Below are 22,209 nucleotides of genomic sequence, written 5' to 3'. Positions count from 1 at the left end.
TTGAAGTGATGCACGTGTTACATGTTTACAACTTTGGTGAAATCCACCAGTATGGTATACTGCTGACAAACCTAGTAACATAATATAGCTGAACAAGCACGTAATCCATGAACTTAGGTTCCTGGCATGTCCAAGGGGACGCAACTCTGCACAGTCAAGTGCGGATCCGTAGAAGACGCAAAACGCACCCAGCAATACACCTGCCACTAATCTTCATAGGAACATTTTCAAAGTAATTTCTTTCAATTTCTAGCCTAATGTCTTTTGATTTCTAACCCCCCCCCCAAATAATGGTAGCAATGGTGCCACTGTCTTACCTGCAGTGGGGGACCTCATCACAGGTGTTGGCGCTGTGGGGGTGGGAGGTTTGACCAGAGCACTGCTGACTGGCACTGCAGTGGGGGTCATGGCTTGTGAGGGGGGTAGATCATACTTCTGCAACTGCAGCAGGTATGCATCAGCGGTTGGCACCGAGCCCCAACAGACTTCCAGGGTATTGGTGCTAGCCCGTACAAGCTGAACTCGAGATGGTGCTGGTGGCTTTTCTGTATACAAAAATAAATCAATTACAAGATGCTAGGTCTGTAAAACATGAAACAGTGATTATATGTTTATCAAAATGGTCCAGAGAGCGAGTTTAGTTTTACGCTGCTTTTAGCAATATTCCAGCAATATCACGACAGGGGACACTCTAAATGGGCTCCATACAATGTACCCATGTGGGAAATCACCCCCGGGTTTTCGCCGTGATGAGCGAACGCTTTAACCACTAGGCTACCTCACTGAACTGAATGGTCCAGTGAAACAGATCAATAGATAACTTACAAGAAAAAAGAAGAAGAAGAATCTTTAACTATTCACCCTCATTTTGAGATTGCTATTATCAGAATCATAACACTTATATTTAGGGCTTTCGTATTTAGAAAATAAAATCTGCATATATATGAACAACTAATTATGCCACTCGCTGTCAAACTCGCTCCCAAGCTATCTTAATATGTGTACCCGAATCAAAATATATGTCAATACATTTTACAGCCCTATCAACTATCTATACATTATAACTACACCTTGAAAGCCAATGCTTACCTGTCTCAAGGAACCACAGATCTTTGAAGCACACCTGTAAAAATGACCATTCATATTATGAGACAAATAACTGGTGAACATCACAAAACAAAACAAAAAAGCAAAAAAGACAGTTTGTCAACTTGAGGGCTCGATTTAAGCATTTAGAACCTGAAACTCCAAATGCAACCTCATAATCACACCTACACAACCTCATAATCACACCTACACACCCTCATATTTACACCCACACCCAGTATTTTACTGTTCAAATAACACAAACTTCAACTTGAAAAGAGAGTGACAAGGAACTGTCTTGGAGTAATGAGTCGAACAGTTCTTGAATGTCTGTTTCTGTTCATGTCAAGAAATTTTAAGAATAAACATAAAATGATCTTAGAGCCAGAATAATTTTGCTATAATGATGTTCGAAATCCTAAATATATTAACAATTCAAGCATTACATATAATATTATACTGAGCAGAATGTGTAACCTGTTTTTGTCTGGTACAACAAGGTTGAACTGTGTTCATGTAGGTTTCATTATCTTAAATTAAGCCCTAAGTTGATATGACTAAATTAGTACTTTCTAAAAGAAACTTTCCATCAGCAACCAGGACAACTGTCAAAATACTCTCAAACGTTCAAAGTCATCACTGTACTAAAACTGAGAACTGAATGTCTATACAGGTAAACTGGTGAATAAAAGCAGACCTCTGACAACTTTAACCCTCAGCAAAATTCTGACAAAAAATCTTCTACACCAACCTGATTATTCCAGGCTTTACGATAGCCATCTCGTCCGCTCCAGATGTAGAGCCTTGTGTTAATGGCCACGCTACACTGACCAGCCCGGGCACGTGGGAGAGCATCTTCAAACACCTCCATAGCCAGCGGCTCCCACGTCATCAAATCTGTAAGACAGTTATTCCCTGTTGAAAAGGGAAATATCACGGCTTGTGTACTGTTCTTATACATCTTTATATATTTGTTCAAGCTATAGATGAACACATCCTTTTCTCCATGTTCCTATGAACATAATCCTTGTTCAAATGATTAATATTAAGGCTAACTTCATATCAAAGTAGTACAAAACATGATAGTTATGCTACATATAGATTGGTAACTACATTTCTTGACAATGATCGATCTTTATGGATCTATACAGACATAGAATTATTATTGCTTCAGTATTATTTCAGTAAGTAAACTATTATATGCTTCTGTTATCAGGTTTTAAGCAAAATATGAAAGCATATAAATGAAAGTGGGGAGAATTATATTAACAAAATGTGGAATTCTAAATAAGTGTACGATAGCCTCATTAACTGTTCAAACTAGTCTAATATAGATCTTGCTTGTCATTTATATACACAAAATTTGTCTGCACTTGTAGGCAACAAGAGAGTGACTTCAGTTGGTTTCAGTATTGTTGGTTTGTTGTTTAACGCCGTACTCGGCAATTTTCAAGCCGTATGACCTAGGTCTGTAAATAGTCGAGCCTGGACCAAGCAATCCAGTGATTGATATCACGAGCATCATCTCCGCTAATGGGATACGATGACATGTGTCAACCATGTCAGAGAGCCTTACCACCCAGTCCCAATATTTGCAGGGGTGTGTTCAGGCAAGGACAAGAGCCTGGAAACTTTAAGGTCGTTTCCACTCCACAGTCGAAAGAACAAGGCAATTTGCATAACATGAGATAAGATAAGTTTAAATATAAACAATTACCTAAGTGTAGGGATGCCAGTGTGTTTGTGCACTTCCATTCTTTTTCATGTGTAGCAACTTTGACATCGTCCATGACTAGTGGTACCCATCCCCCAAACACAAACATCCTGTTTCCAATAACTGTGGCTGTGTGGAGGCTCCGGGGTAGAGGGGGGATTCCCTGGACCACAGGTTTCGTCCATGTTACTGTATCTGTAATGGACATTATGAAATATAACACTATGTCATCACTGACACGGGATTCATCTTGTGAATCCACAAGTCTTTGCGTAATGTTCAAGATGGCATTCAGTTCACCAAATTACTAGACAAAACAAATCATATTGGAAAGCCACACACAAAATAGTTCTTAAAACCCAGATTGAAACTTGAACCACAAATTGAAAATAATAGGACACTTCCAAATTTCAACATTTTTTACATAAAACCAGCTGTTGAACTAATATCATTAAGGTTTTATGGCAGCTATTATGATTGGTCAAATGTCTTGATTTCCTTATATTTAAACCATGAATGTTATTATTTACAATGAGGGCATGTAGTAAATAAAATACTTTTGAAGTGTGCATTTTGCTGGTGTACCACACCCGCCATGAACGTACCAACATCATACTGCCACAAGTCACCAAGTCTGCACCCGCTCATTCCTCCATATATGAACAGTCTGGAGTGGCGGCCATCTTTCGCTGCGTATGAAGCACATGAGTGCGACTCCCTCGGAGGAGGAGGCTGGCCTACAGTCACTGGTAAATCCCAACCCATCTGGCTGGAGTTTGGTTTCAGCTCCAAGGCATACAGATCATTCAGATATCTGAAGATTTTTCAAGAGTGTATGTGAATAACACTGAATGATCATAGGCATCATTACAAATTTTCAAACATATAATTCAAACGTATTCCTCTGTCACAATGATTAACGAAACCATTTGGCACTCAACCAATGTATTTCATGCAGTTTGATATCTTTGAATTTCACTTTCAAAAAACTGAAATGCAAACAAATATGTCTGACAATGTAGAGGGCACAGGTTAAGTTGACATTTTTATCTCATAAAAAAAAATTCTACCATCTATTTACAAACATGGAATAATTTTCTTACTACAATCAATATGAACACCAGTTTTCAAACTGTCACAATTTCTATCCAGTCATAAAAAACATCTGAATACTTCTATTAATAAAATATATTTTGTTGTGACCAAACACTTTGATTACAAATTTCCTGCCTTAAGCTTCAACATTTAATCAACTTAAACAACAGCATGATATACTTTCCTACCTGGGAATATTATTTTTAGGATCTTCACTGTCATTCGCAAGACCTCCAAAAAGCCAAGCTCTGTTACCGAGCAATGTGAAGCTGTGACCTACAAAACAAGGTCATGGTTACATGAATTACAGTGTGTATTTTGTACGCTGTGAGAAAGAATTCAAATTAACACTGAAATCAAACAACAACAAGTTGTTTAGAACTATCTGTGCAAAGGGCAAATAACTGAATTACACTTAAGTTACTGACTGAAAAAGAGAGAGACAGCATTGGAGGTGAATTTGTTTACCCAATCTGGGACATGGCGGTGGTCCATTTTTAGGCGGCTTGGGTTTCAGCCGTTTCCATTCCCATCTGCTGGCTTGCAGTTCGTACAATTCATTTGAGTATTTTCCATACTCAACCATGCCACCGAAAACCAGTATCCGTGTGCCATCACAAACAAAGCCATAAGCTGCACAGCCAGGTGGAATATCTCCTCTTACAGCAGGCACAAACCACTGATTTGTAGCTGGAACATAACAGAATTAGTCAATATTATAAAGTTCACTGTTAGATGTTTGAATTTATGCTGAGAGTTTCAGTATTGAAAACTCTTTAATGGAAACAAATTTAAGAAATCACAAGCACTGAAAAAGGCAGTTAAATGTCAAACAAAATCGGTGTGACAGCTGATGAAACTTGTTGCAAAGATTTATGTGTTCCCATAGTGAATTTCCATTGACACTATTTTCTATGAATGAAACTAAATCCATGTTGAACTGATCATCATTAGCAGGAACTGCTGTCATGTTGAAATTTTGTTTGGTGTCTGCAATGACAATATTTAAACAGGATTGAATTAATGAAACATTGAAACAAATGCTTTTTAAACAGCCTAACACCAATATTTAAATGACCTAATTACATAGTTCAATAATGCAACGCTACAAAGCCTCTTTTATGATGTGTAATCAGAAAAATTCATTTACAACAGCTGTTCCAACCACTGACTGCTGTTTGGAGTTATCGGAGCTGTATGCAATCCAGCAGGTGTCCCCGCCTCCCTATGTCATTTACATAATTTATTCAAATAGCTCCGAACCAGATGATACTTACATTTATGTACTTCAAAACACAGACAGTTTGGAAAGAATATTCAACTACATCATACAACCAATCTTTCAATATTGAAACCGTGAAAGTGCAATGGTAGTTCTATGCAAAAGTGTAATGTTCGTATCAGAAAGTCAAATCTCGTTGCCCCGATATCTAAACACTGGCTGTCAACCGTGCGCCGCCATTTTCTTTTGAGAACACCGCTCAACCAACAAAAAATCAATGTTAACAAAGTCTTTACAGCACATCATATTGTGCAAACTAGTGCGGCTGTTACGAAATAGATAAGAGCACGTAACGAATAAATTTTACAGTAATGATCACACGTACTAACACGAGAATTCATATTTATTTACAGCCCCTGAGTGTGATATAGGGCGCCGCCATCTTGGTATTTTGCTTGACGCCAAAAGTTTAGTTACTGCACAAAAATTGACAGGGATGAATCTCCAACGCGACATTAGCGGGGAAAGATACGTTTTTAAAATCCGACCTGAAACATTAAAGAAAACCCGTTACTGTCAACATTTTCTTGCATGGCGCCAAATTTTCCAAACCCACAACAATAAGCCGCCATTTTGTGGGATCCATGGGTTTGACAGCTAACTTACTTGTGTTGTAAACATGGAGTTCGTCAACGATTCCTTCGTTACCACCACCAAAAACTATCATCAGATCCTTGATTGCAACTGCACGATGGCCATGCCGCGGCCTAGGAGCTGGCCCTGTTGTGTTCGTTACCCGCTTCCACTTCAATATGGGTGCCGCCATATTGAATATTACCCAAAATGCCGTATCAAACAACGCAAGTGCCCGGACGTAAAAACAAAATTTGCATATCACATGACCACCTCCAAATTAATAACTAAATTATAATTTATGTACACAAAAGCGCTTGGTGTGATTTTATAAAATAACGCCCCAAAGAATAAATACAAACAATTCTGTGATTTTATAGTGATTGTTCAAAGAAGGAAGTCCATGGTCCTTTGCAAAGTATATTTAGCTATGGGCAGTTGCCTCCCTTGTCTGAAATTACATTGACCATATTTATACACGTTAAGGTTGAAAGTATTCGAGTTGTGCCCCTGTGACTCCGACATTTATAGGTCTTACATGTAAGATGATTTTTGCTGAGCAGAGAATTTTTGACGGATAATAACTTTGGCAGGTAATATGGTGGCTTGGATTTTTATATTGCTGATGTAATGTTTTGTTACTGATGTCAGTGCTTTGATAGAACATGTGCAAATGTTCTCCAATTGCATTTTGATGGCATTATCGATGATGTGTTACAGGAGGAAGTCTTATCCACAGAATATCAGCGAATCGTTTGCATTTAATTTTATGGCAATCTGCCAAAGCACGTTAGACACATGCTCTATGTGTTTTGTAAAAAGGCTAATATCAATTGGTTTGATATGTTCCTATTTTCCTTTGAACATATGGATAATCTTAAATCTGTTTATTATGAAAAGCCAAAACATCCAGTGATCATACTTTTTCTTATGGCCTAACATAAAATGAATTCCAATCTGCTAATCAGTATCAGTGCACCACATCACCATCACTCACAAGTCTTTCTCTGTTGACCTTTGCTATTACATTGTTTATGTCTTTTAACATTACATCAGTGTTCTTATCGTTCACTGTTGTCTAATGGTATTAACATTGATTAATGTAAGCATTTTGCTTTTTTTACCAAGCCATGGTTCTATTGGAAATAAGATGTGTTTAAACAAACTCCTGAGTGCTTGACATAACATGAGGCATGCAAACTGGCTCTAGCCATAATCGTTAGTTCATTGTTATAGTTATCCCTAGACTTGTTGTTTATTTATATGTTATCACTATTCTGGCTGATACAATATTGTTAAATTCCTACCCCAGGGATTTACACGACACGAATTCCTGCGTCCTATATGCATAAAACTTGACAATGGACACTACAAAATTTATTAGTGCGTCCACAGGGACTCAGAAAAAGTCCAAATACGTTTTGTAAAAATTCCAATCACGTGACAATAAGTTATCACTGAGTTTGTTACTAGCTGGGTTATGGTGTTATTTGCAATTTAATTACTGTAACAATGTGATGATCATGATACACAATACAATAACAGTATTAATAATAATATTTAAGTGTCTGGGACCCCCCATTTTGTTGTCCAGAACCCCTGAAAATTAAGAGTAGGAGTCCCACGGACCCTCAAATACAAGACTCCATGTAAATCCCTTTACCCTTAACGTTTGCCTAAAAGTTGAAATGAAAACAGCTGGCTCGAAGTATTAATAGAAAAATATATGTATGCTCATTTCAGAACTTGCCATTGTGACCTTTTTCACACTTTTGAAAAAAACCCTGTGTAATATTCCTTTTATGAATGTGTCATACTGGCTCCTTGATATTGTTTTTATATAATTCTACATTACGACAGGGAACTAAATAGAAGAGACTAGAGATGTCTCTTTCATACTTTTATCGTGATTATATCTTTAAAATACTTCTAAAATAACTCAGCATGGCGAGTCGTAATGTTTGCACTCATATTCTAAAAGTAAAAGTCCATAGAGAATGAGGTGAGGTTGTAAGTTTCCTGCAGTTTCATCCAATAAGTGAAGCTATATATTATATAATAACACATTTTGGTTTTTAGTCTTAATCCACCATGTCATTGTCAGTGATTGAACAGATTAATCATTATCAGCTTAGTACCTTGATCTAAATCCCAGTGATCAGTATAAGGACACATTATATTAAACAACTATTAGGTAATATGATTGGATTGCTATTGTTTTGGGTCCTCTACTCTGGTCATTGCATTGTAGGTTTACACTGCTTACTCAGTGGTTGTTGTAACCTTGTAAGTTATGGAGCAGAATATTTTGAAATTTAATAACATTCAGTGTTCCATTCCAAGATTTAAACTGACTGTAAGATCTATGTTAATACCCTCTTAGCTAACTCATACCTTGAAGTGTAACACAGTTCAATATGTTTGTTCAATTTAAGTGTTAAAATTATGTTATTTTTACTTATCCTGACTCATGATCTTTTGCTTATCTCCCTTGGACGAAAAGGGAGAGAGTGACAAGTAAGGCAGGTCACCTAACTGGTTTGCGCGGGAAGGGGCAAATGTAGGTAACTCGTGGGTGAGTGTATTTATACGTCCGCTTCGGGAACTTCAAGGGATTTAAGTGTTCCACTACCATTCGAAAGGGAAAGGGAGATAAGCAAAAGATCATGAGTCAGGATAAGTATAAAATATCAATTTTACTCTAAAAATTACATTTTCATAAAATGAAGGGTTACAAGTTTCTAGCAATAAACTTAGATCTAGACAGTAAACTTACAATATTGCAGAATTGTAAACAGTGAAGAAAGAGTGCAATGCTCGGATGATGGTAACTCAACTTAGTGCTCTATTTGTATCTGATTCTGACAGTGAACTGATTGAAGTTAGTGTTCACTCAGGTTCTTACGTGGATTTAGAAACCTGGATTAGGATACAGGCTTGATTTGAACTGGTCAGTGCTTTATTCGGGATTGTGACTTTTATAATAACAGTAACATCAGTCCATCTTTTTGTCAGTTCTTATGTACTTTAATTAGTTTGTTTGTCGTTTAACGTTGCACTCGTCAATGTCCCAGCTATGCGGTGGAGATCTGTAAATAATTGATGCTGGACAGGGCAGTCCATGTGATCAACAGAATGAACATCGATCTATGTCATTGGGATATGATCAGCAACCTATGCTTGTCATAACAGGCAACTAACCGGATCGGAGGTCAGGAGATCTGTCTTGTTTGACACACATCATCATATCCCAACTGCGTAAGATCAATGTAACAACTGATAACTTGGATGTAGAATGTAGCAAGCACTATATATAGTAATAATAGTAATAGTCCACTTGTATGGTTCTCATATCCAGGCACATTGCCTGCTCGAGGTGCTACATACGTTACTATCCCTGGTCATCGTACTTTCCGATACTCTTTCAACTCCCTGGGGATCATACAGCCATGCTGCCTGTTAGGCACAATGAACTAAACACTCACATTGCCAGCACATCCTCATGGGTACCCATTTTACAGCTGGGTGAACTGAGACAATGTGGATCTAAGTATCTTGTCCAAGGATACTACGCAAATGTGCCCACCTCGGGACCCGAAAACAGCTGCCTCAACCGGGGATCGAACCCGGGGCATTCAGCATGATAGGCAGACACTTTACCACTGCACCATTGTGCTCCATGTATGTTACACTCTGAAGACGTTAAAGTTCACCAGATTCCTTTTATCATTATAGTTATTCTACATGTCAAATAAAAAGCCTGTGAAGATTACCATGATTACAATATTTCACATACAGAACTGTAGGGTGGTTACTTGGTGAAGTGGGCCCAGGGGAAAGAAAGAGTTTTGCTGGAAGGCTGCTATAGGTGTCAGGGACTGATGAACCCCTTCTGTGTTCACATAAGTAACTGCTTGCAGAAGGGTCCTCATTGGTGTTTTACTGTTGTGAAAGACGGTTTGCGAACCTTAGGTGTTTTGCGAAAAAGTCCCTTTGGGTGTTGAAGTGAATGATGGTTGGTGTTTTAGGCCTAAAAAAATGTTATGGTTCCGATTACCCGACTGACCCTTGAATTCTGGTGCCGACCCTAATGTTTTTAAGCGGTATGAATGAAATAAACTTTTAGATACCATTGTTTTTCCCCGGCACTGATGGACATCGGTCATTCTGATAGAGAAAGTCGACATAATGGCTGAAACCTTGATTGAATAAACAATTATACATTGATAAATGTGTTATTAGTTTATTCTTTACTTCTAAAAAAATGCTAACCAAAAAAGAAATCCAACCTACCAACCCTAAATTTCAAAGATGTGTAATCGGAACCACAACATTGTTTTAATTAACCTTAGTGAATGGCGGTTTGCGAAAAGGTCCCATAGGTGTTTTAGTGAATGATGGTTTGGGAAAAGGTCCCTTTGGGTGTTGTAGTGACTGATGGTTTGCAAAAAGGTCCTCATTGGTGTTTTAGTGAATGACGGTTGCAAAAAAGGTTGCAAAAAGGTCCCATAAAAGGTGTGTTTTTAGTGAATGACCGGTTTCGCGAAAAGGTCCCCGAGTGTGTTTTAATGATTGACGTTTTGCGAAAAGGTCCCCGAGTGTGTTTTAGTGAATGACGGTTTGCGAAAAGTTCCCAGTGGGGGTTTTAGTAAATGATGGTTTGCGAAAAGGTCCCATAGGTATTTTAGTGAATGACGGTTTGCGAAAAGGTCCCTTTGGGTGTTGTAGTGACTGACGGTTTGCAAAAATGTCCCCATTGGTGTTTTAGTGAATGACGGTTTGCAAAAGGGTCTCATAGTTGTTTTAGTAAATGACGGTTTGCGACAAGGTCCCCATAGGTGTTTTAGTGAATGACGGTTTGCGAAAAGGTCCCGAGGTGTTTAGTGAATGATAGTTTGTGAAAAGGTCCATTTGGATGATGTCAATGACAGTTTGCGAAAAGGTCCCCATGTGTGTTGTAGTGAATGATGGTTTTCGAAAAGGTCCCCATGTGTGTTTTAGTGAATGGCGGTTTGCAAAAAGGTCCCTTGTGTTTTAATGAATGAATGGGCCCCGAGTGTGTTTTAGTGAATGACGGTTTGAGAAAATGTCCCAGTGGGGGTTTTAGTGAATGACGGTTTGCGAAAAGGTCTCGGTGGGTGTTTTAGTGAATGATGGTTTGCAAAAAGGTCCCATAGGCGTTTTAGTGAATGACGGTCAGCGAAAAGGTCCCGGTGGGTGTTTTAGTGAATGACCGTTTACGAAAAGGTCCCCATAGATGTTTTAATGAATGACAGTTTGCAAAATGGTCACAATGGGTTTTTTAGTGAATGGCGGTTTGCGAAAAGGTCCCTGTGGGTTTTTTTGTTAATGACAGCTTCCTGAAAAGGCAAGTGATTTATAATCATAATATGTAATGAATTTTAAGTTAAAATTGAGTTGAAACAGCAAGACCAGTCAATGTTTTGAGAATGTATTTTGTTACTAGTCTATCATGTGGAAGGATGCCTTGGCTGCCATATTAGTGATGGTGTTTTGTTTTGATCATCTTTCATTAAGTTTCAACAACAGGAGTTTATTGCTAGGACATATTTTATCCAAATTTCTGAATAAATCTCCTTGTCATTGCAGGTGTGTCTGTCTAGTGAAGAGCTGATTAGGAAGATATTTTTGGGATTCTTGTCTATGGTTTCAAGATGGCGACACTATGGAAAGCTCTGGCGTCAGTGTCTTTGTTTACTAGCATCATGGCGGCCATAGTTTACAATGGATTCTTTGACTCAGCATTCATAGAACTCGGTTTTCAACATTATGCGGAGAAACCGAGCAATTTCAACATGTTCTTTCCTTCGTTTGTGAAAATGCCGTTAAACACGGTTGTCAATGTTGGGTATATTCTTCTCGGAGCTTATTGGTGTGCAATAACGACAATCTGCAGGGAAAACAACGTCATCAATGAATTCGATGCATTTATCTTCTATGTGTTTAATATCATGTCTGGATTCTATGGGGCTATCCAAGCACTGCGCATCATCACACAAATTCATGGATTTGGAGTCATGGATCAGTGGAGTACTCTCCCTTTCTTCATGGCCGTTGTCATATGGGGGATGTACACCAAGTGGGGATGGAATGTACCTTTGTTCTTGTTCCTCATGATTCTTTCATTGGCCTCCTACAGCTTCACACTGTTTACACCAATCGGATTTGAGATAGCACTTGGAATCCATGTCGTCCTGGCTGTTACAGCAGCAGTGATTGGATACTCTAAATACCCCTGTAGGAATGCCCGACATTACTTTGTTTTGGCTATGCTCTCGTGTGCTGGGTTTATAGGACTAAAACTGCTGGATTTTCAACTGGTGAAATATCATGAAATCTTCAACAAGGTTTCTGGACATTTTCTGTCCAAAATTGCTGACATTATGCAAATTCATTATGTGAATGAATATTTCCGTAGTTTAGTCATACAGAGATTTTTGTTACAGCAGGCTAAGAAAGGGAAAAGTGATTAAGTTATGTAGGTTGTTTAGATGTTACCATGGTTTGAAATGATGGCCTTCAACAAGCTTGTATCGTCAACATTCATGTCTCACTTGTTGCATACTTGTTTACAGATTTTGTTGACAATTATGGCATGGTTCATTTGGCAAAATTCCAAGATTATTACTCATTTTGAACAAAATGATATTGTTTGTTTTGATATATCCTTGTAACATGAACACCTCGTCAAATGTTTATTCTATGAATGTGGATCCCATTTCACAAAACAATCATAACATAACGATTTTGGAACTCAGTCGCTTGGTGGAACAGGACCCTGATAAGTCAGAATAAATAAGTTTCCATGAAGATTCACATTGATATTTATGGCATGCTGATGTTTTCCATGAAGAAAATGTACTGTCTAAATATATATCACTAAATCATGCCTTCTTCATCCATGGAATTGACCCGAAGAGATCCGGGTTAGAATTGGTCTTCAATAACCCATGCTTGTCGTAAGAGGTGACTAATGGGATCGGGTGGTCAGACTCACTGACTTGGTTGACACGTCATTGATGCTCATGCTGTTGATCACTGGATTGTCTGGTCCAGATTAAATTATTTACAGACCCCCGCCATATAGCTGGAATATTGCTGAGTGCGGTGTTCAACAAACCAACCAATTACCCATGGAATCAGCAGCAGTTATAAGATGACTTGCTAGAAGTAGTCAACGTTTAGTCAACAATCTTGCTGATGCCATAACATTTTTATGAGTTGGTTTACGAAAACCTTTGCCTAAAATTCAGTGTAGATGTATGAGGAATATTTTTCAGCCTCCAGATTATTAGTGCTATCAATGAATCCAAACCAAGTAAGTTCTAATCTGGTATGATATCGGATATAATTGATCTTTTCTTTTATTGTTGTTAGAATATTGATTTCCATCTGTATTATTCATCATTTATCATAAATAGCTGTGATACAAATATACTGTTCATTTTCTTCATTTCACCTTAAGTTATGGTTCAGTTGTCAGGAAAAAAACATTTCAAAAGCCATTATGTTTGTCTAATTTCAGTTCCGTTTTTTGGTTCGGCTCTCTTGTAAATCATCTAAAAAGTATTTGGTGTTGTAGTGTATTGTATCCCATGTCAACCAGTTGTTGAGCAACCATTACTTTGTACTTATTACAGAACCTCAGAGTCCATGACAGTATTACCTGTATTCAGTGTAATATATCTCCCACCTATAATGCATCGTTTTGATAATTTGGTTGTTGTTTTTAACACCTTGTTTCCATGACAATCAGAGGCAGTGTGGGTGTACAAAATCAACCCTTCTTTCTTGTACAGGCAATATCTTTGTGTCAACAAACCTTTGCTCAATTAATAAATCACTGCCACAGAAAAGTATTCTTTAAATGTTACCATAGTTAAAATTGAAGATGACAAGCAAAAGTCCATCTAAACATTTCATGGATCGGCCTAGTTTATGTTTAACATTAAATTGATAGATTGCTGGTCTACTTTGAAAAATTGTATCTATTACAGCGTTTAAGATTCCCGCCTGCCCGACTGTCCGGAACGGTCTATTTTCATCTCGGACGGTCAAATTTCAAAAGTAGCCTGTCCGGTGGTCTGATAGATGTGTTTACCCCTAACAGTAAATATTTCATAATATCAGACAGGTTCTCTTGTCGTCAGTTTGAGGTGTTTAAGGTATTATGGTAATTATGTTAAACTATTTACGATTGGACAGTTCATTTTACAATAACCGTACAACACGACGTACTTTCAGTTTACCTAAACAGGGTGCATTGCCTATTAGTGCTATGTTGTTCATTGCGATGCCTACAAACAGTAAAGTATTCAGAAACCTGACTTTTTTTTCATTGTTGAAAACCGGACAGGCAAGTTTGTATCCAGACTGGTAAATTTCAAAAGTTACCAGTTCGGCTGTCTGGCTTATCATTTTGGGAGTTTTAAACACTGATCTATTATCATACAGAAAAACAAATTTTGTTATTTATTTGACTTTTTGGGATACTTTTGAAACCTTGTATCATGATAGGGCCAGTAGGGTAGCCTAGTGGTTAAACATGTTAAAGCGTTTGCTCGTCACGCCAAAGACCCGGGTTCAATTCCCCACATGGGTACAATATGTGAAACCCATTTCTGGTGTCCCCTGCCGTGATGTTGCTGGAATATTGCTAAAAGCGGCGTAAAACCAAACTCAGTCAGTCAGTCTTTGAGTTTTATTAATTCATGTGTGGAAACTGCTCCCTTTCACAGAAAACTGACCACCGAGCTAGGGCTACAGACAAGTGCCAGATAATGGCAGTACAGGTTACAGTGGCTGTATAGATTTCAGAGATAATGTAATACAAGATCAGTGATTATAGCAGTAAAGATAGTGATGATAATATTCACTATATAGCAACAGTAATCCATCGTGCAATTAGGCTTGGCAGGGTATAGTGATATCACTCACAATGCAGGTCTTAGTGTGACTTGAGATGTTATGTGAGATGAGAAGCACAAGTTACCTCCCCTTATATACCAAAGGAAAAGGTGTACTGGCAAACAAGGATAAGTTGGACCGGTGCAGAGAATGTGTTTACGAGAAGTAGGTGGTCCACAGCAATGAGCAAACCCATTTGGTTTGTGAAAGGTTGAGCAGATGTAGAATAGTGCATGTGCATTGTAGACGATGAAATTGATTCCGCACGTAGCTGCACACGCCTTGCTCAAGACTCTCACGTCGGTGTAGCATGTCTCACTACACTTGATCGCGGACAACCTGGGGCCCCTTCGCTATCAATGGCAAGCGCCAGTGGACGGCACTCATACATGCTAATACAGGACAATTGTCAGGTCGATGCTCAACTTATCCTTGTTTGCTGGTAGACGATTGTAACTAAAGCAGATGATTCTGGAATAAACTCCTTGTAGCACTTTCCAGATCATTCTTCACTGTTCTTATACTAGAGATGCCCATAAAGTTGTACCACAAGTAGAAATATAGCACACAACTGCCCCTCACTTTGACTTGCATAAGTCTCCAAGGAAATTAATAATAGTTTAAATGGTAATTTATGAAAATATATGAATAAAAAGAACACATTGTCCCTCTAACTGACTGGCGTCCTAGACTTGCCCCTTTAAGGATAGAATTACTGTCCATTCATGGGCACTGCAATCAGTACAGCCTTGGAGCAAGGCTACCCCGCACTGAATATCACATGTACATTGAATTAGATTAGGAACATTGTTGCACAACAAATAACACTGCCACATAACAAAACTATATTCAAAATGTTTTCTGTCACTGTTGTAATGTTTTCTTGTCCAAACACTATGCTTGCAACATGTGCAGTGTAATATCAAAACACATTTGGCTCGTGTTACCATGGTTACCTGTTGGTGTACCAAAATGATGATAATCTACATTATTACATTTTGAGTTTTATTAAAAAGGTCTTAGTGGAAATGTCATCAGATAAATAACAAATATTGTCCCTAGAGTATCTCTGTTACCAACCATTATATCACTGTTGTTAGTGTTCAGTGTTTCATTCTCAAGCATACTGAATAAAGGACAGATCAGTACATTTGGCTCAATTTGGCTACATGTAATTCTGTCACAGTCTGTCAGAAAGGACTAACATCAAATTTTACATATAATTTCTGTACAGATTGAGTTCCAGGCACCAAAGACTTTGTAATATTTGTAATGATAATTTTGTAGAAAATGAATTTCATTTCCTGTTTGAATGTAAAGCTTATCAAGTGATCATGATTTGCGCTGTAAATATTTTAAAGCATTACCAAATTACATAGATCAACAATACTTTCTGAACACATTATCTTGTACCAAATTTTCAACACTAACAAATTGTTCTTCTTACATTAAGGAGCATTGTCATTGCGTTCTTTATACATATGAATCTGATTGTCAAATGCCACTATCTTATAATTACACGTTTATTTGTATTGTACGTGGGCCTAAGGCCTTGTTACGAAATAAACTTGATTGATTGATTGTACATTTTCTGAGTACATAGTGGTACTCATTCAATTTTCAGATGACACGTGTGTTAGAAGAAATGATGCTCTGTGTTAGAACTTCTGTGAATCTACTTAAACTAAGTGTCTTGATACAAAATATAGTGCGTTTGGTGATTGTTACTTCATTAGGACCCTAAGGGACCATTCATAATTATGGCTGAAGCAGTGATGATGATTTTAACGTGGGGGCCACCCATTTTGTTCTGAGCAATGAAGCCTACCTGTTTTCTAGTCCAGAAGGGACGGTTGGGGTAGCCTAGTGGTTAAAGCGTTCGCTCGTCACGCCGAAGACCCGGGTTCGATTCCCCACATGGGCACAATGTGTGAAGCCCATTTCTGGTGTCCCCCGCCGTGATATTGCTGGAATATTGCTAAAAGCGGCGTAAAACCATACTCACTCTTTACTCAAAATGACTTCATTCGGCTTAGGACTGGCCATGTCTACATGCCGTGTAACAGCTTATAACAAGCAACTAATCAATTTGTACTGAATGCCGTTTGAAATTATTAGTATTACAAAAATCAATAATAATTTTATTTTGCCTTTTGCCGTTTGAATATTATGTCAGTCATCAACCTGATCATTTAATAATTTTGTGCATGGTATGGATTTTTACAAACATATTTGAAAACCTGATTTGTCTGTGTAAAGTTATTATTTTGGTCAGTTTTCTAGGGAGTAATGTCTGTGGAGCTTTTAGAGCCATTTACATGTATTTACATGTGGGGCGTTGGGGTAGCCAAGTGGTTAAAGTGTTCGCTTGTCACGCAAAGACCCGGGTTCGATTCTCCCCATGGGTACAATGTGTGAAGCCCATTTCTGGTGTCCCCGTTGTGATATTGCTGGAATATTGATAAAAGCAGCGCAAAACCCAACTCACCCACTCACACACTCACTAAGTATGTACTTACAAGTTCTCGTTAACATTAGGTAATGATAGTGTTTTTTATCATATTCATATTTGTTGTTTTTTTCTTCTTTTTTAGCCCCGTCTTCTTGAATATTTATATTAGTGAGTAGTGATTTTTTTTAACTATACTTGTGAAGATGATGTTTCTGATGACTTCAATTTTGATTCTGTTTGTGTTAGTGGTGGTCCGATTAATTGACATAATCGAAGTTTGGTCGTAATGACAAAACGACCAAGTAATCAATCATGTTTTCTCATAACACTTGTTTGCAATAACAATATTTTTCACAAGGTTGGTTTTGTCTGTTACATTTCATTAACACTACAAGCTCTTCCAATTCATGATTGAATGTATTTTAAAGACTCCATGAAATTCATGTTCCATACATACTAGTCATCCTGTGATGATGTGAAATTTGCAAAAAACCCGAAAGAACTACATGTTTTTTCTTTATTTTTTGTGCATTAACAAACAACCAGGAAAATTTAATAAATGACGCTAACCAATTATTTTCGATGATTGATCGGTTGTAATGAACCAATCATCAATTATGAGATTTAAACCAATTCCCAACAGTCTGTGTGCTGTCTTGAGTGTGTAAGTTGTAGGACATAGTGATGGCAATATGTGCTAGAGTAATTACAAATAACTGACACGCTGTGCCTCTGTTATGCATTTTTCAGTGCTGTTCATACATATGATGCCCTAATGTGATCAGTAGATACAGATGAGTAAGAAAATATGCGTATATAAGTTGAAAATAATACATTGAGTAATTGCTCTGAATGTTTAGTGTTATTGGGTTTAGAAATTTTATATGTTTATGTATGATATCAACTCTTAATGGGTTATTGTTATTTGTTTTACATATTACATATTACAAATATGCAGCTTATTTTGAACTCTGAATTAATTTCCCAGTTACTGATTTCTATTTAAGATGCTTGGTGCCTTCTCATTAGACCCGTGAAGATCCGGGTTAGAATTGGTCTGCAGCATATCATGCTTGTCGTAAACTGCAACTAACGGAATCAGGAGGTCAGGCTCCCTGACTGGGTTGACACATGTCATCATATCCAAATTGTGTAGATTGATGCTCATGCTGTCGATCACTATATTGACTTGATTATTTACAGGCGGCTGCCATATAGATGGAATATTGTTGAGTGCGGCGTTAAACAAACAACTAACCAACCCTTCTCATTAACATTTACAGCATGTTGTTGTGTGTTGTTGATGCTGTCCTTGTCAATGATCCCGGTATTGTGTCACCTGTTTCTGCCTTTGGATTAAACCTCGTGAACTGATTGGTGTTGTTGTTGACTACAGTTGAAAAGGAGACACTGTTTCCAACAGATGTGTGCTAAAAAGATTTACAGTTAACTTCTTTGAGTGACATTTTAGCAGTTGGGAAGTACAATATAGAACAAACTTTATGGATAACAACTTCTTTTTATTCGTGAGTGCGACGTTTCGATACAGATCATTATGCTTGACAACAGTACAAGAATCTGTATCGAAACGTCGCACTCATGAATAAAAAGAAGTTGTTATCCATAAAGTTTGTTCTATAAGGTTCACAGTTCCTGCAACATGATCAGGCTACATGTAGTGAAGTAAATGGGTTTTTTTTCACTGGATTGTCTGGTTCAGACTCGATTATTTACAGACCACCATCATATAACTGGAATATTGCTGAGTGCGACGTTAGACAACAAACCAACCAACAAATCGGAACTGCTTGTCACTATGATCACAATTAAAAATTGAAAATAGGTAAAAATATACTTTTTTAGGCTGTTGCTTTGTATCCCTAAAATTTACACAATGGCAAATAGCATATGTTGAAATAACCCACATCGGCCTAACTGGGCATTCAGTGGGATCTGTAATAGGATATCTGCAAGCATGTTTACTCGTAAAATTGTTCAAAACAAAATATGAGTAGCTGCTGAAACCAATAGATCAGACTATAGATGGCAGTTAGGTCACTCAGCCAGGTATGACGACATACCGCTGACTCACCCGGACTGTTGAATGTTTTATCGAATACACACCCGGACTGTTGAATGTTTTATCAAATACACACCCGGACTGTCGAAAAGCAGTGGAGAGTGGCAATGCTCAACACTGCTCTAATAACACCCTGAGTGTCGACTGCCTTGGAGAACATGAACCTGCGAATAGCAGAAAGACTGCGCTAATCCACTCTACTCTAATTAAAGGGGGAGACATGAGTAGTATTGTCGTTGAAATGAGAAAGAGTTTGAGTTACCTAGATTTGTCACAAACCATGGAGGGGATGGTTAACAAGTGCCTCACACAATATCTTGAAACACAAAATGTATATAATACAACTCAATCAGGCTTTTGCAAAAAAAAAAGGTTTAAAAGGAGAACTTCTAAATTTTGCATCAGCCTTTCTTACAGAGAGAGACTTTGAGGTCTCCATAGACCATCAAATCTGATGATATATTCAACAACCTCTGTACAAACATAAACAAATCCCAGTTTGCCAACGATGGAGCAATATGGGTTAATGAAAACCAGCACTTAACATGGAACAAACACTCTCAATTTATACAAGAAAATGCAAGTCAGATCTCAACATTATTAAATAACTATCACATAGTAGATGGGGTAGCACAAACAAACATTACTACTACTATATATAAATCACTCATCAAATCTAAATTAGTTTGTGGCTGCGAAATATTTCAAGATATGGCACAAACATCAATTCCAAGCACATTCTAACAATCCCCAAATTAATTAAACCATTCATTAAATATCTCATTCATACAAAATTATACCAAACAATATAGCAAAAAACCCCAATAATACAATAATTCCACCTAAAAAATTCGACAAAAAAAGGGGACATATGCTGGTGCATGCCCGTATAACAAAGTGGCCACAATAAAGAATGTACTGTATAACGTATTTTGTTTTCCTTAATGCCCGGAGCATCGAACGCCATAGTGTTAACGCCTAATTACCTCCTTACGTAATACCCAAAACATCGAATTTATAAAATTTCAATTTCCGACAGTCCGGGTGGACACCATGAAATGCATGTGCTGCTTAAAGGCACAAGGGTCATCTCAAAGATATTTTATGCTTTTACATGAGTGTTGAATATGTCTCATCTATTGATTAACATGTTATGTGTCTTTCTTTCATAATGTTTATGTTAAAATATATTAGAAGAGTATGATACCCTTAGAAAAGCTTAAATCAGCAATAATATTAAACGTCTCAGATTTTAAAAAAAAAATTGTATTATTTTTTACAGATACTGATGATGAAGAACCGTGAATCACCTGTTGATGCTTGGAGCCAAACACAATGATGTATTTTGAGAGTGTGAGACTATGGGGTCCAAGGACAGGCAGTTATTTTATGCCATTTCTGATTCCAATGTTTACAAAGTCCAAGAAATCCTTAAGTCTGGTGAAGTGGAACTGAACAACTCCTATCATTTTGATGTTTTCCTCTGTGTGGCTAGCTGTAAGGAATCTTTGGAGGTAGTCAGACTTCTGTTACTACATGGAGCAGACGTGAATTCTGCTCGCAAGGTTGGCGGTAGTACTGCATTACATTGTGCTTGTGATAATGAAAACGAAAACATTGCTATAATCCAGTGTTTGATAGAAGCTGGAAGTGATGTCAATGCTCGAGATAAGTACAGCTACACTGCCCTTCACAATGCTTGTCTGTTGTCAAAAGAATCTGCTGTCCTTCTGCTCATCCAGGCAGGAGCAGACGTCAACATTCTGCACACGTCTGGAAACACTCCACTGGAATTTGTTGATTATGAGAAAGCTAGTGAAATTATGATACAGAGTTTACTTAATGCTGGTGGACTTGTGACGCCATCAGCTCTTTCAAGGTGTATTCGATTTTCAAAATGTCCAAAAGTTGTAGAACTCTTATACAAAGCTTGTCCTGAACATGAACTGGAGGAAGAAAATGACTGTGTTTGGAAACTGATATCTGAATCGAAGAAGAGAGAACTAAAATATCAAATTATTGAGGACAAATGGCGGACAATACCACCCCTCCACTTGGCTTGTTCTGAATCTAATGATGCACATTTGGTCATTGAGAAACTGATTCTCCTTGGTGAGGACGTCCATGGTAGAGATTACAGCGGACTCTCCTGCCTACAACACACTCTGTACAACCTTCACCTGAAATCACTTCAGGTCCTACTGGCATATGGAGCAAATCCTCAACAAGACCACTTTCATATACGACTAAAGACTTTCCCTAGGATAGTGCATAATAAGAAATCCACTTTGACACAAACATTGAAACTCTTAGTAGCATCAGGATTTACTCTTGAAAGGATAGCTCATATGCACATTATAGATTTGTTGGGTACGGAAAGGTTTGAAAATATATCAGAAAGGGAGATTGCTAGCTTTTTAGAAATTTTCCACAATTACTATGCCGGCCCACTGACCTTGAAATTTCTCTGTCGTATAAAGATTCGTCAGTCCATTCCACCGAATATTGATAAGAACGTTATGAAATTGTCAAGATGTCTTCCACTTTCTTGCTTGCATTTTTTGCAGTTCCGTGACATTGTTGAGCCAATTTATTTTAATGAATAAAGTTGTTTTTTATTTATACTGACACTTGTTATGGTTATGTTTTTGTTGTTTGTGACCGCCTCCATGGTGTAGTGGTTAGAGCGTCCGCCCGGAGAGCGGAAGGTTGCAGGTTTGATCCCCGACCGCGTCATACCAAAAGACGTTAAGATATGGTACTTGTTGGTACCCTGCCTGGCGCTCAGCATTACTGGTTACAACAAGCACTGGTCGGCTCGGAGTCAGTATAATGTGTCTGAGTTGGATATTCATGCTTCACTGCGGCATGGTATCTCAGTGGGCTAGCACTATAAAACCAGCTTCAGTCTGAGCTAGTACAAGCAGCCGCACATACACATACACAAGCATGTCGTCATATGAGGGAAATATTCTTAAGTGCGACGTTGAACTCCTTTT

The 22,209-nt window shown here is 37.9% G+C and overlaps 2 protein-coding genes across 3 annotated transcripts in view; one reads left to right on the top strand and one right to left on the bottom strand.

The window, feature by feature from the left end:
• Nucleotides 1–5,960, bottom strand: part of LOC124262318 (host cell factor 1-like) — a 34,629-nt gene extending 28,669 nt beyond the window's left edge. Inside the window, exons 1-8 of the mRNA XM_046696803.1 lie at nucleotides 5,784–5,960; nucleotides 4,364–4,585; nucleotides 4,084–4,171; nucleotides 3,406–3,614; nucleotides 2,804–2,995; nucleotides 1,838–1,983; nucleotides 1,090–1,123; nucleotides 318–545 (exon numbers count right to left, since the gene is read on the bottom strand). Coding sequence (XP_046552759.1) covers nucleotides 318–545; nucleotides 1,090–1,123; nucleotides 1,838–1,983; nucleotides 2,804–2,995; nucleotides 3,406–3,614; nucleotides 4,084–4,171; nucleotides 4,364–4,585; nucleotides 5,784–5,943 — 1,279 coding nt within the window. The 5' untranslated portion in view covers nucleotides 5,944–5,960. The remainder of the gene's footprint in view (nucleotides 1–317; nucleotides 546–1,089; nucleotides 1,124–1,837; nucleotides 1,984–2,803; nucleotides 2,996–3,405; nucleotides 3,615–4,083; nucleotides 4,172–4,363; nucleotides 4,586–5,783) is intronic.
• A 274-nt stretch (nucleotides 5,961–6,234) lies between these two features.
• Nucleotides 6,235–21,838, top strand: LOC124262329 (transmembrane protein 187-like). Of its 2 annotated transcripts, none has more exons than XM_046696821.1 (2): nucleotides 6,235–6,343; nucleotides 20,493–21,838. In XM_046696821.1, exon 2 carries the CDS (start codon nucleotides 20,572–20,574, stop codon nucleotides 21,814–21,816), a length of 1,245 nt encoding a protein of 414 aa, XP_046552777.1. In that variant the 5' UTR covers nucleotides 6,235–6,343; nucleotides 20,493–20,571; the 3' UTR covers nucleotides 21,817–21,838. The 2 variants fall into 2 exon arrangements, with proteins under 2 accessions (XP_046552777.1, XP_046552778.1); XM_046696822.1 differs by lacking the exon at nucleotides 20,493–21,838 and adding an exon at nucleotides 11,361–12,782 and having other exon boundaries at nucleotides 6,238–6,343.
• The last annotated feature ends 371 nt before the right edge of the window (nucleotides 21,839–22,209 follow it).

The sequence above is a fragment of the Haliotis rubra genome, unplaced genomic scaffold (assembly GCF_003918875.1).
Source record: "Haliotis rubra isolate DU_JTF1 unplaced genomic scaffold, ASM391887v1 Scf830, whole genome shotgun sequence".
NCBI classification, from domain to species: Eukaryota; Metazoa; Mollusca; class Gastropoda; order Lepetellida; family Haliotidae; genus Haliotis; species Haliotis rubra.
This window is presented reverse-complemented; position numbering and strand designations above follow the sequence as displayed.

What these genes read in the sequence shown, in the direction of transcription:
- LOC124262329 (XM_046696821.1), top strand. Translation starts at nt 20,572, where the DNA reads ATGGGGTCCAAGGACAGGCAGTTATTTTATGCCATTTCTGATTCCAAT.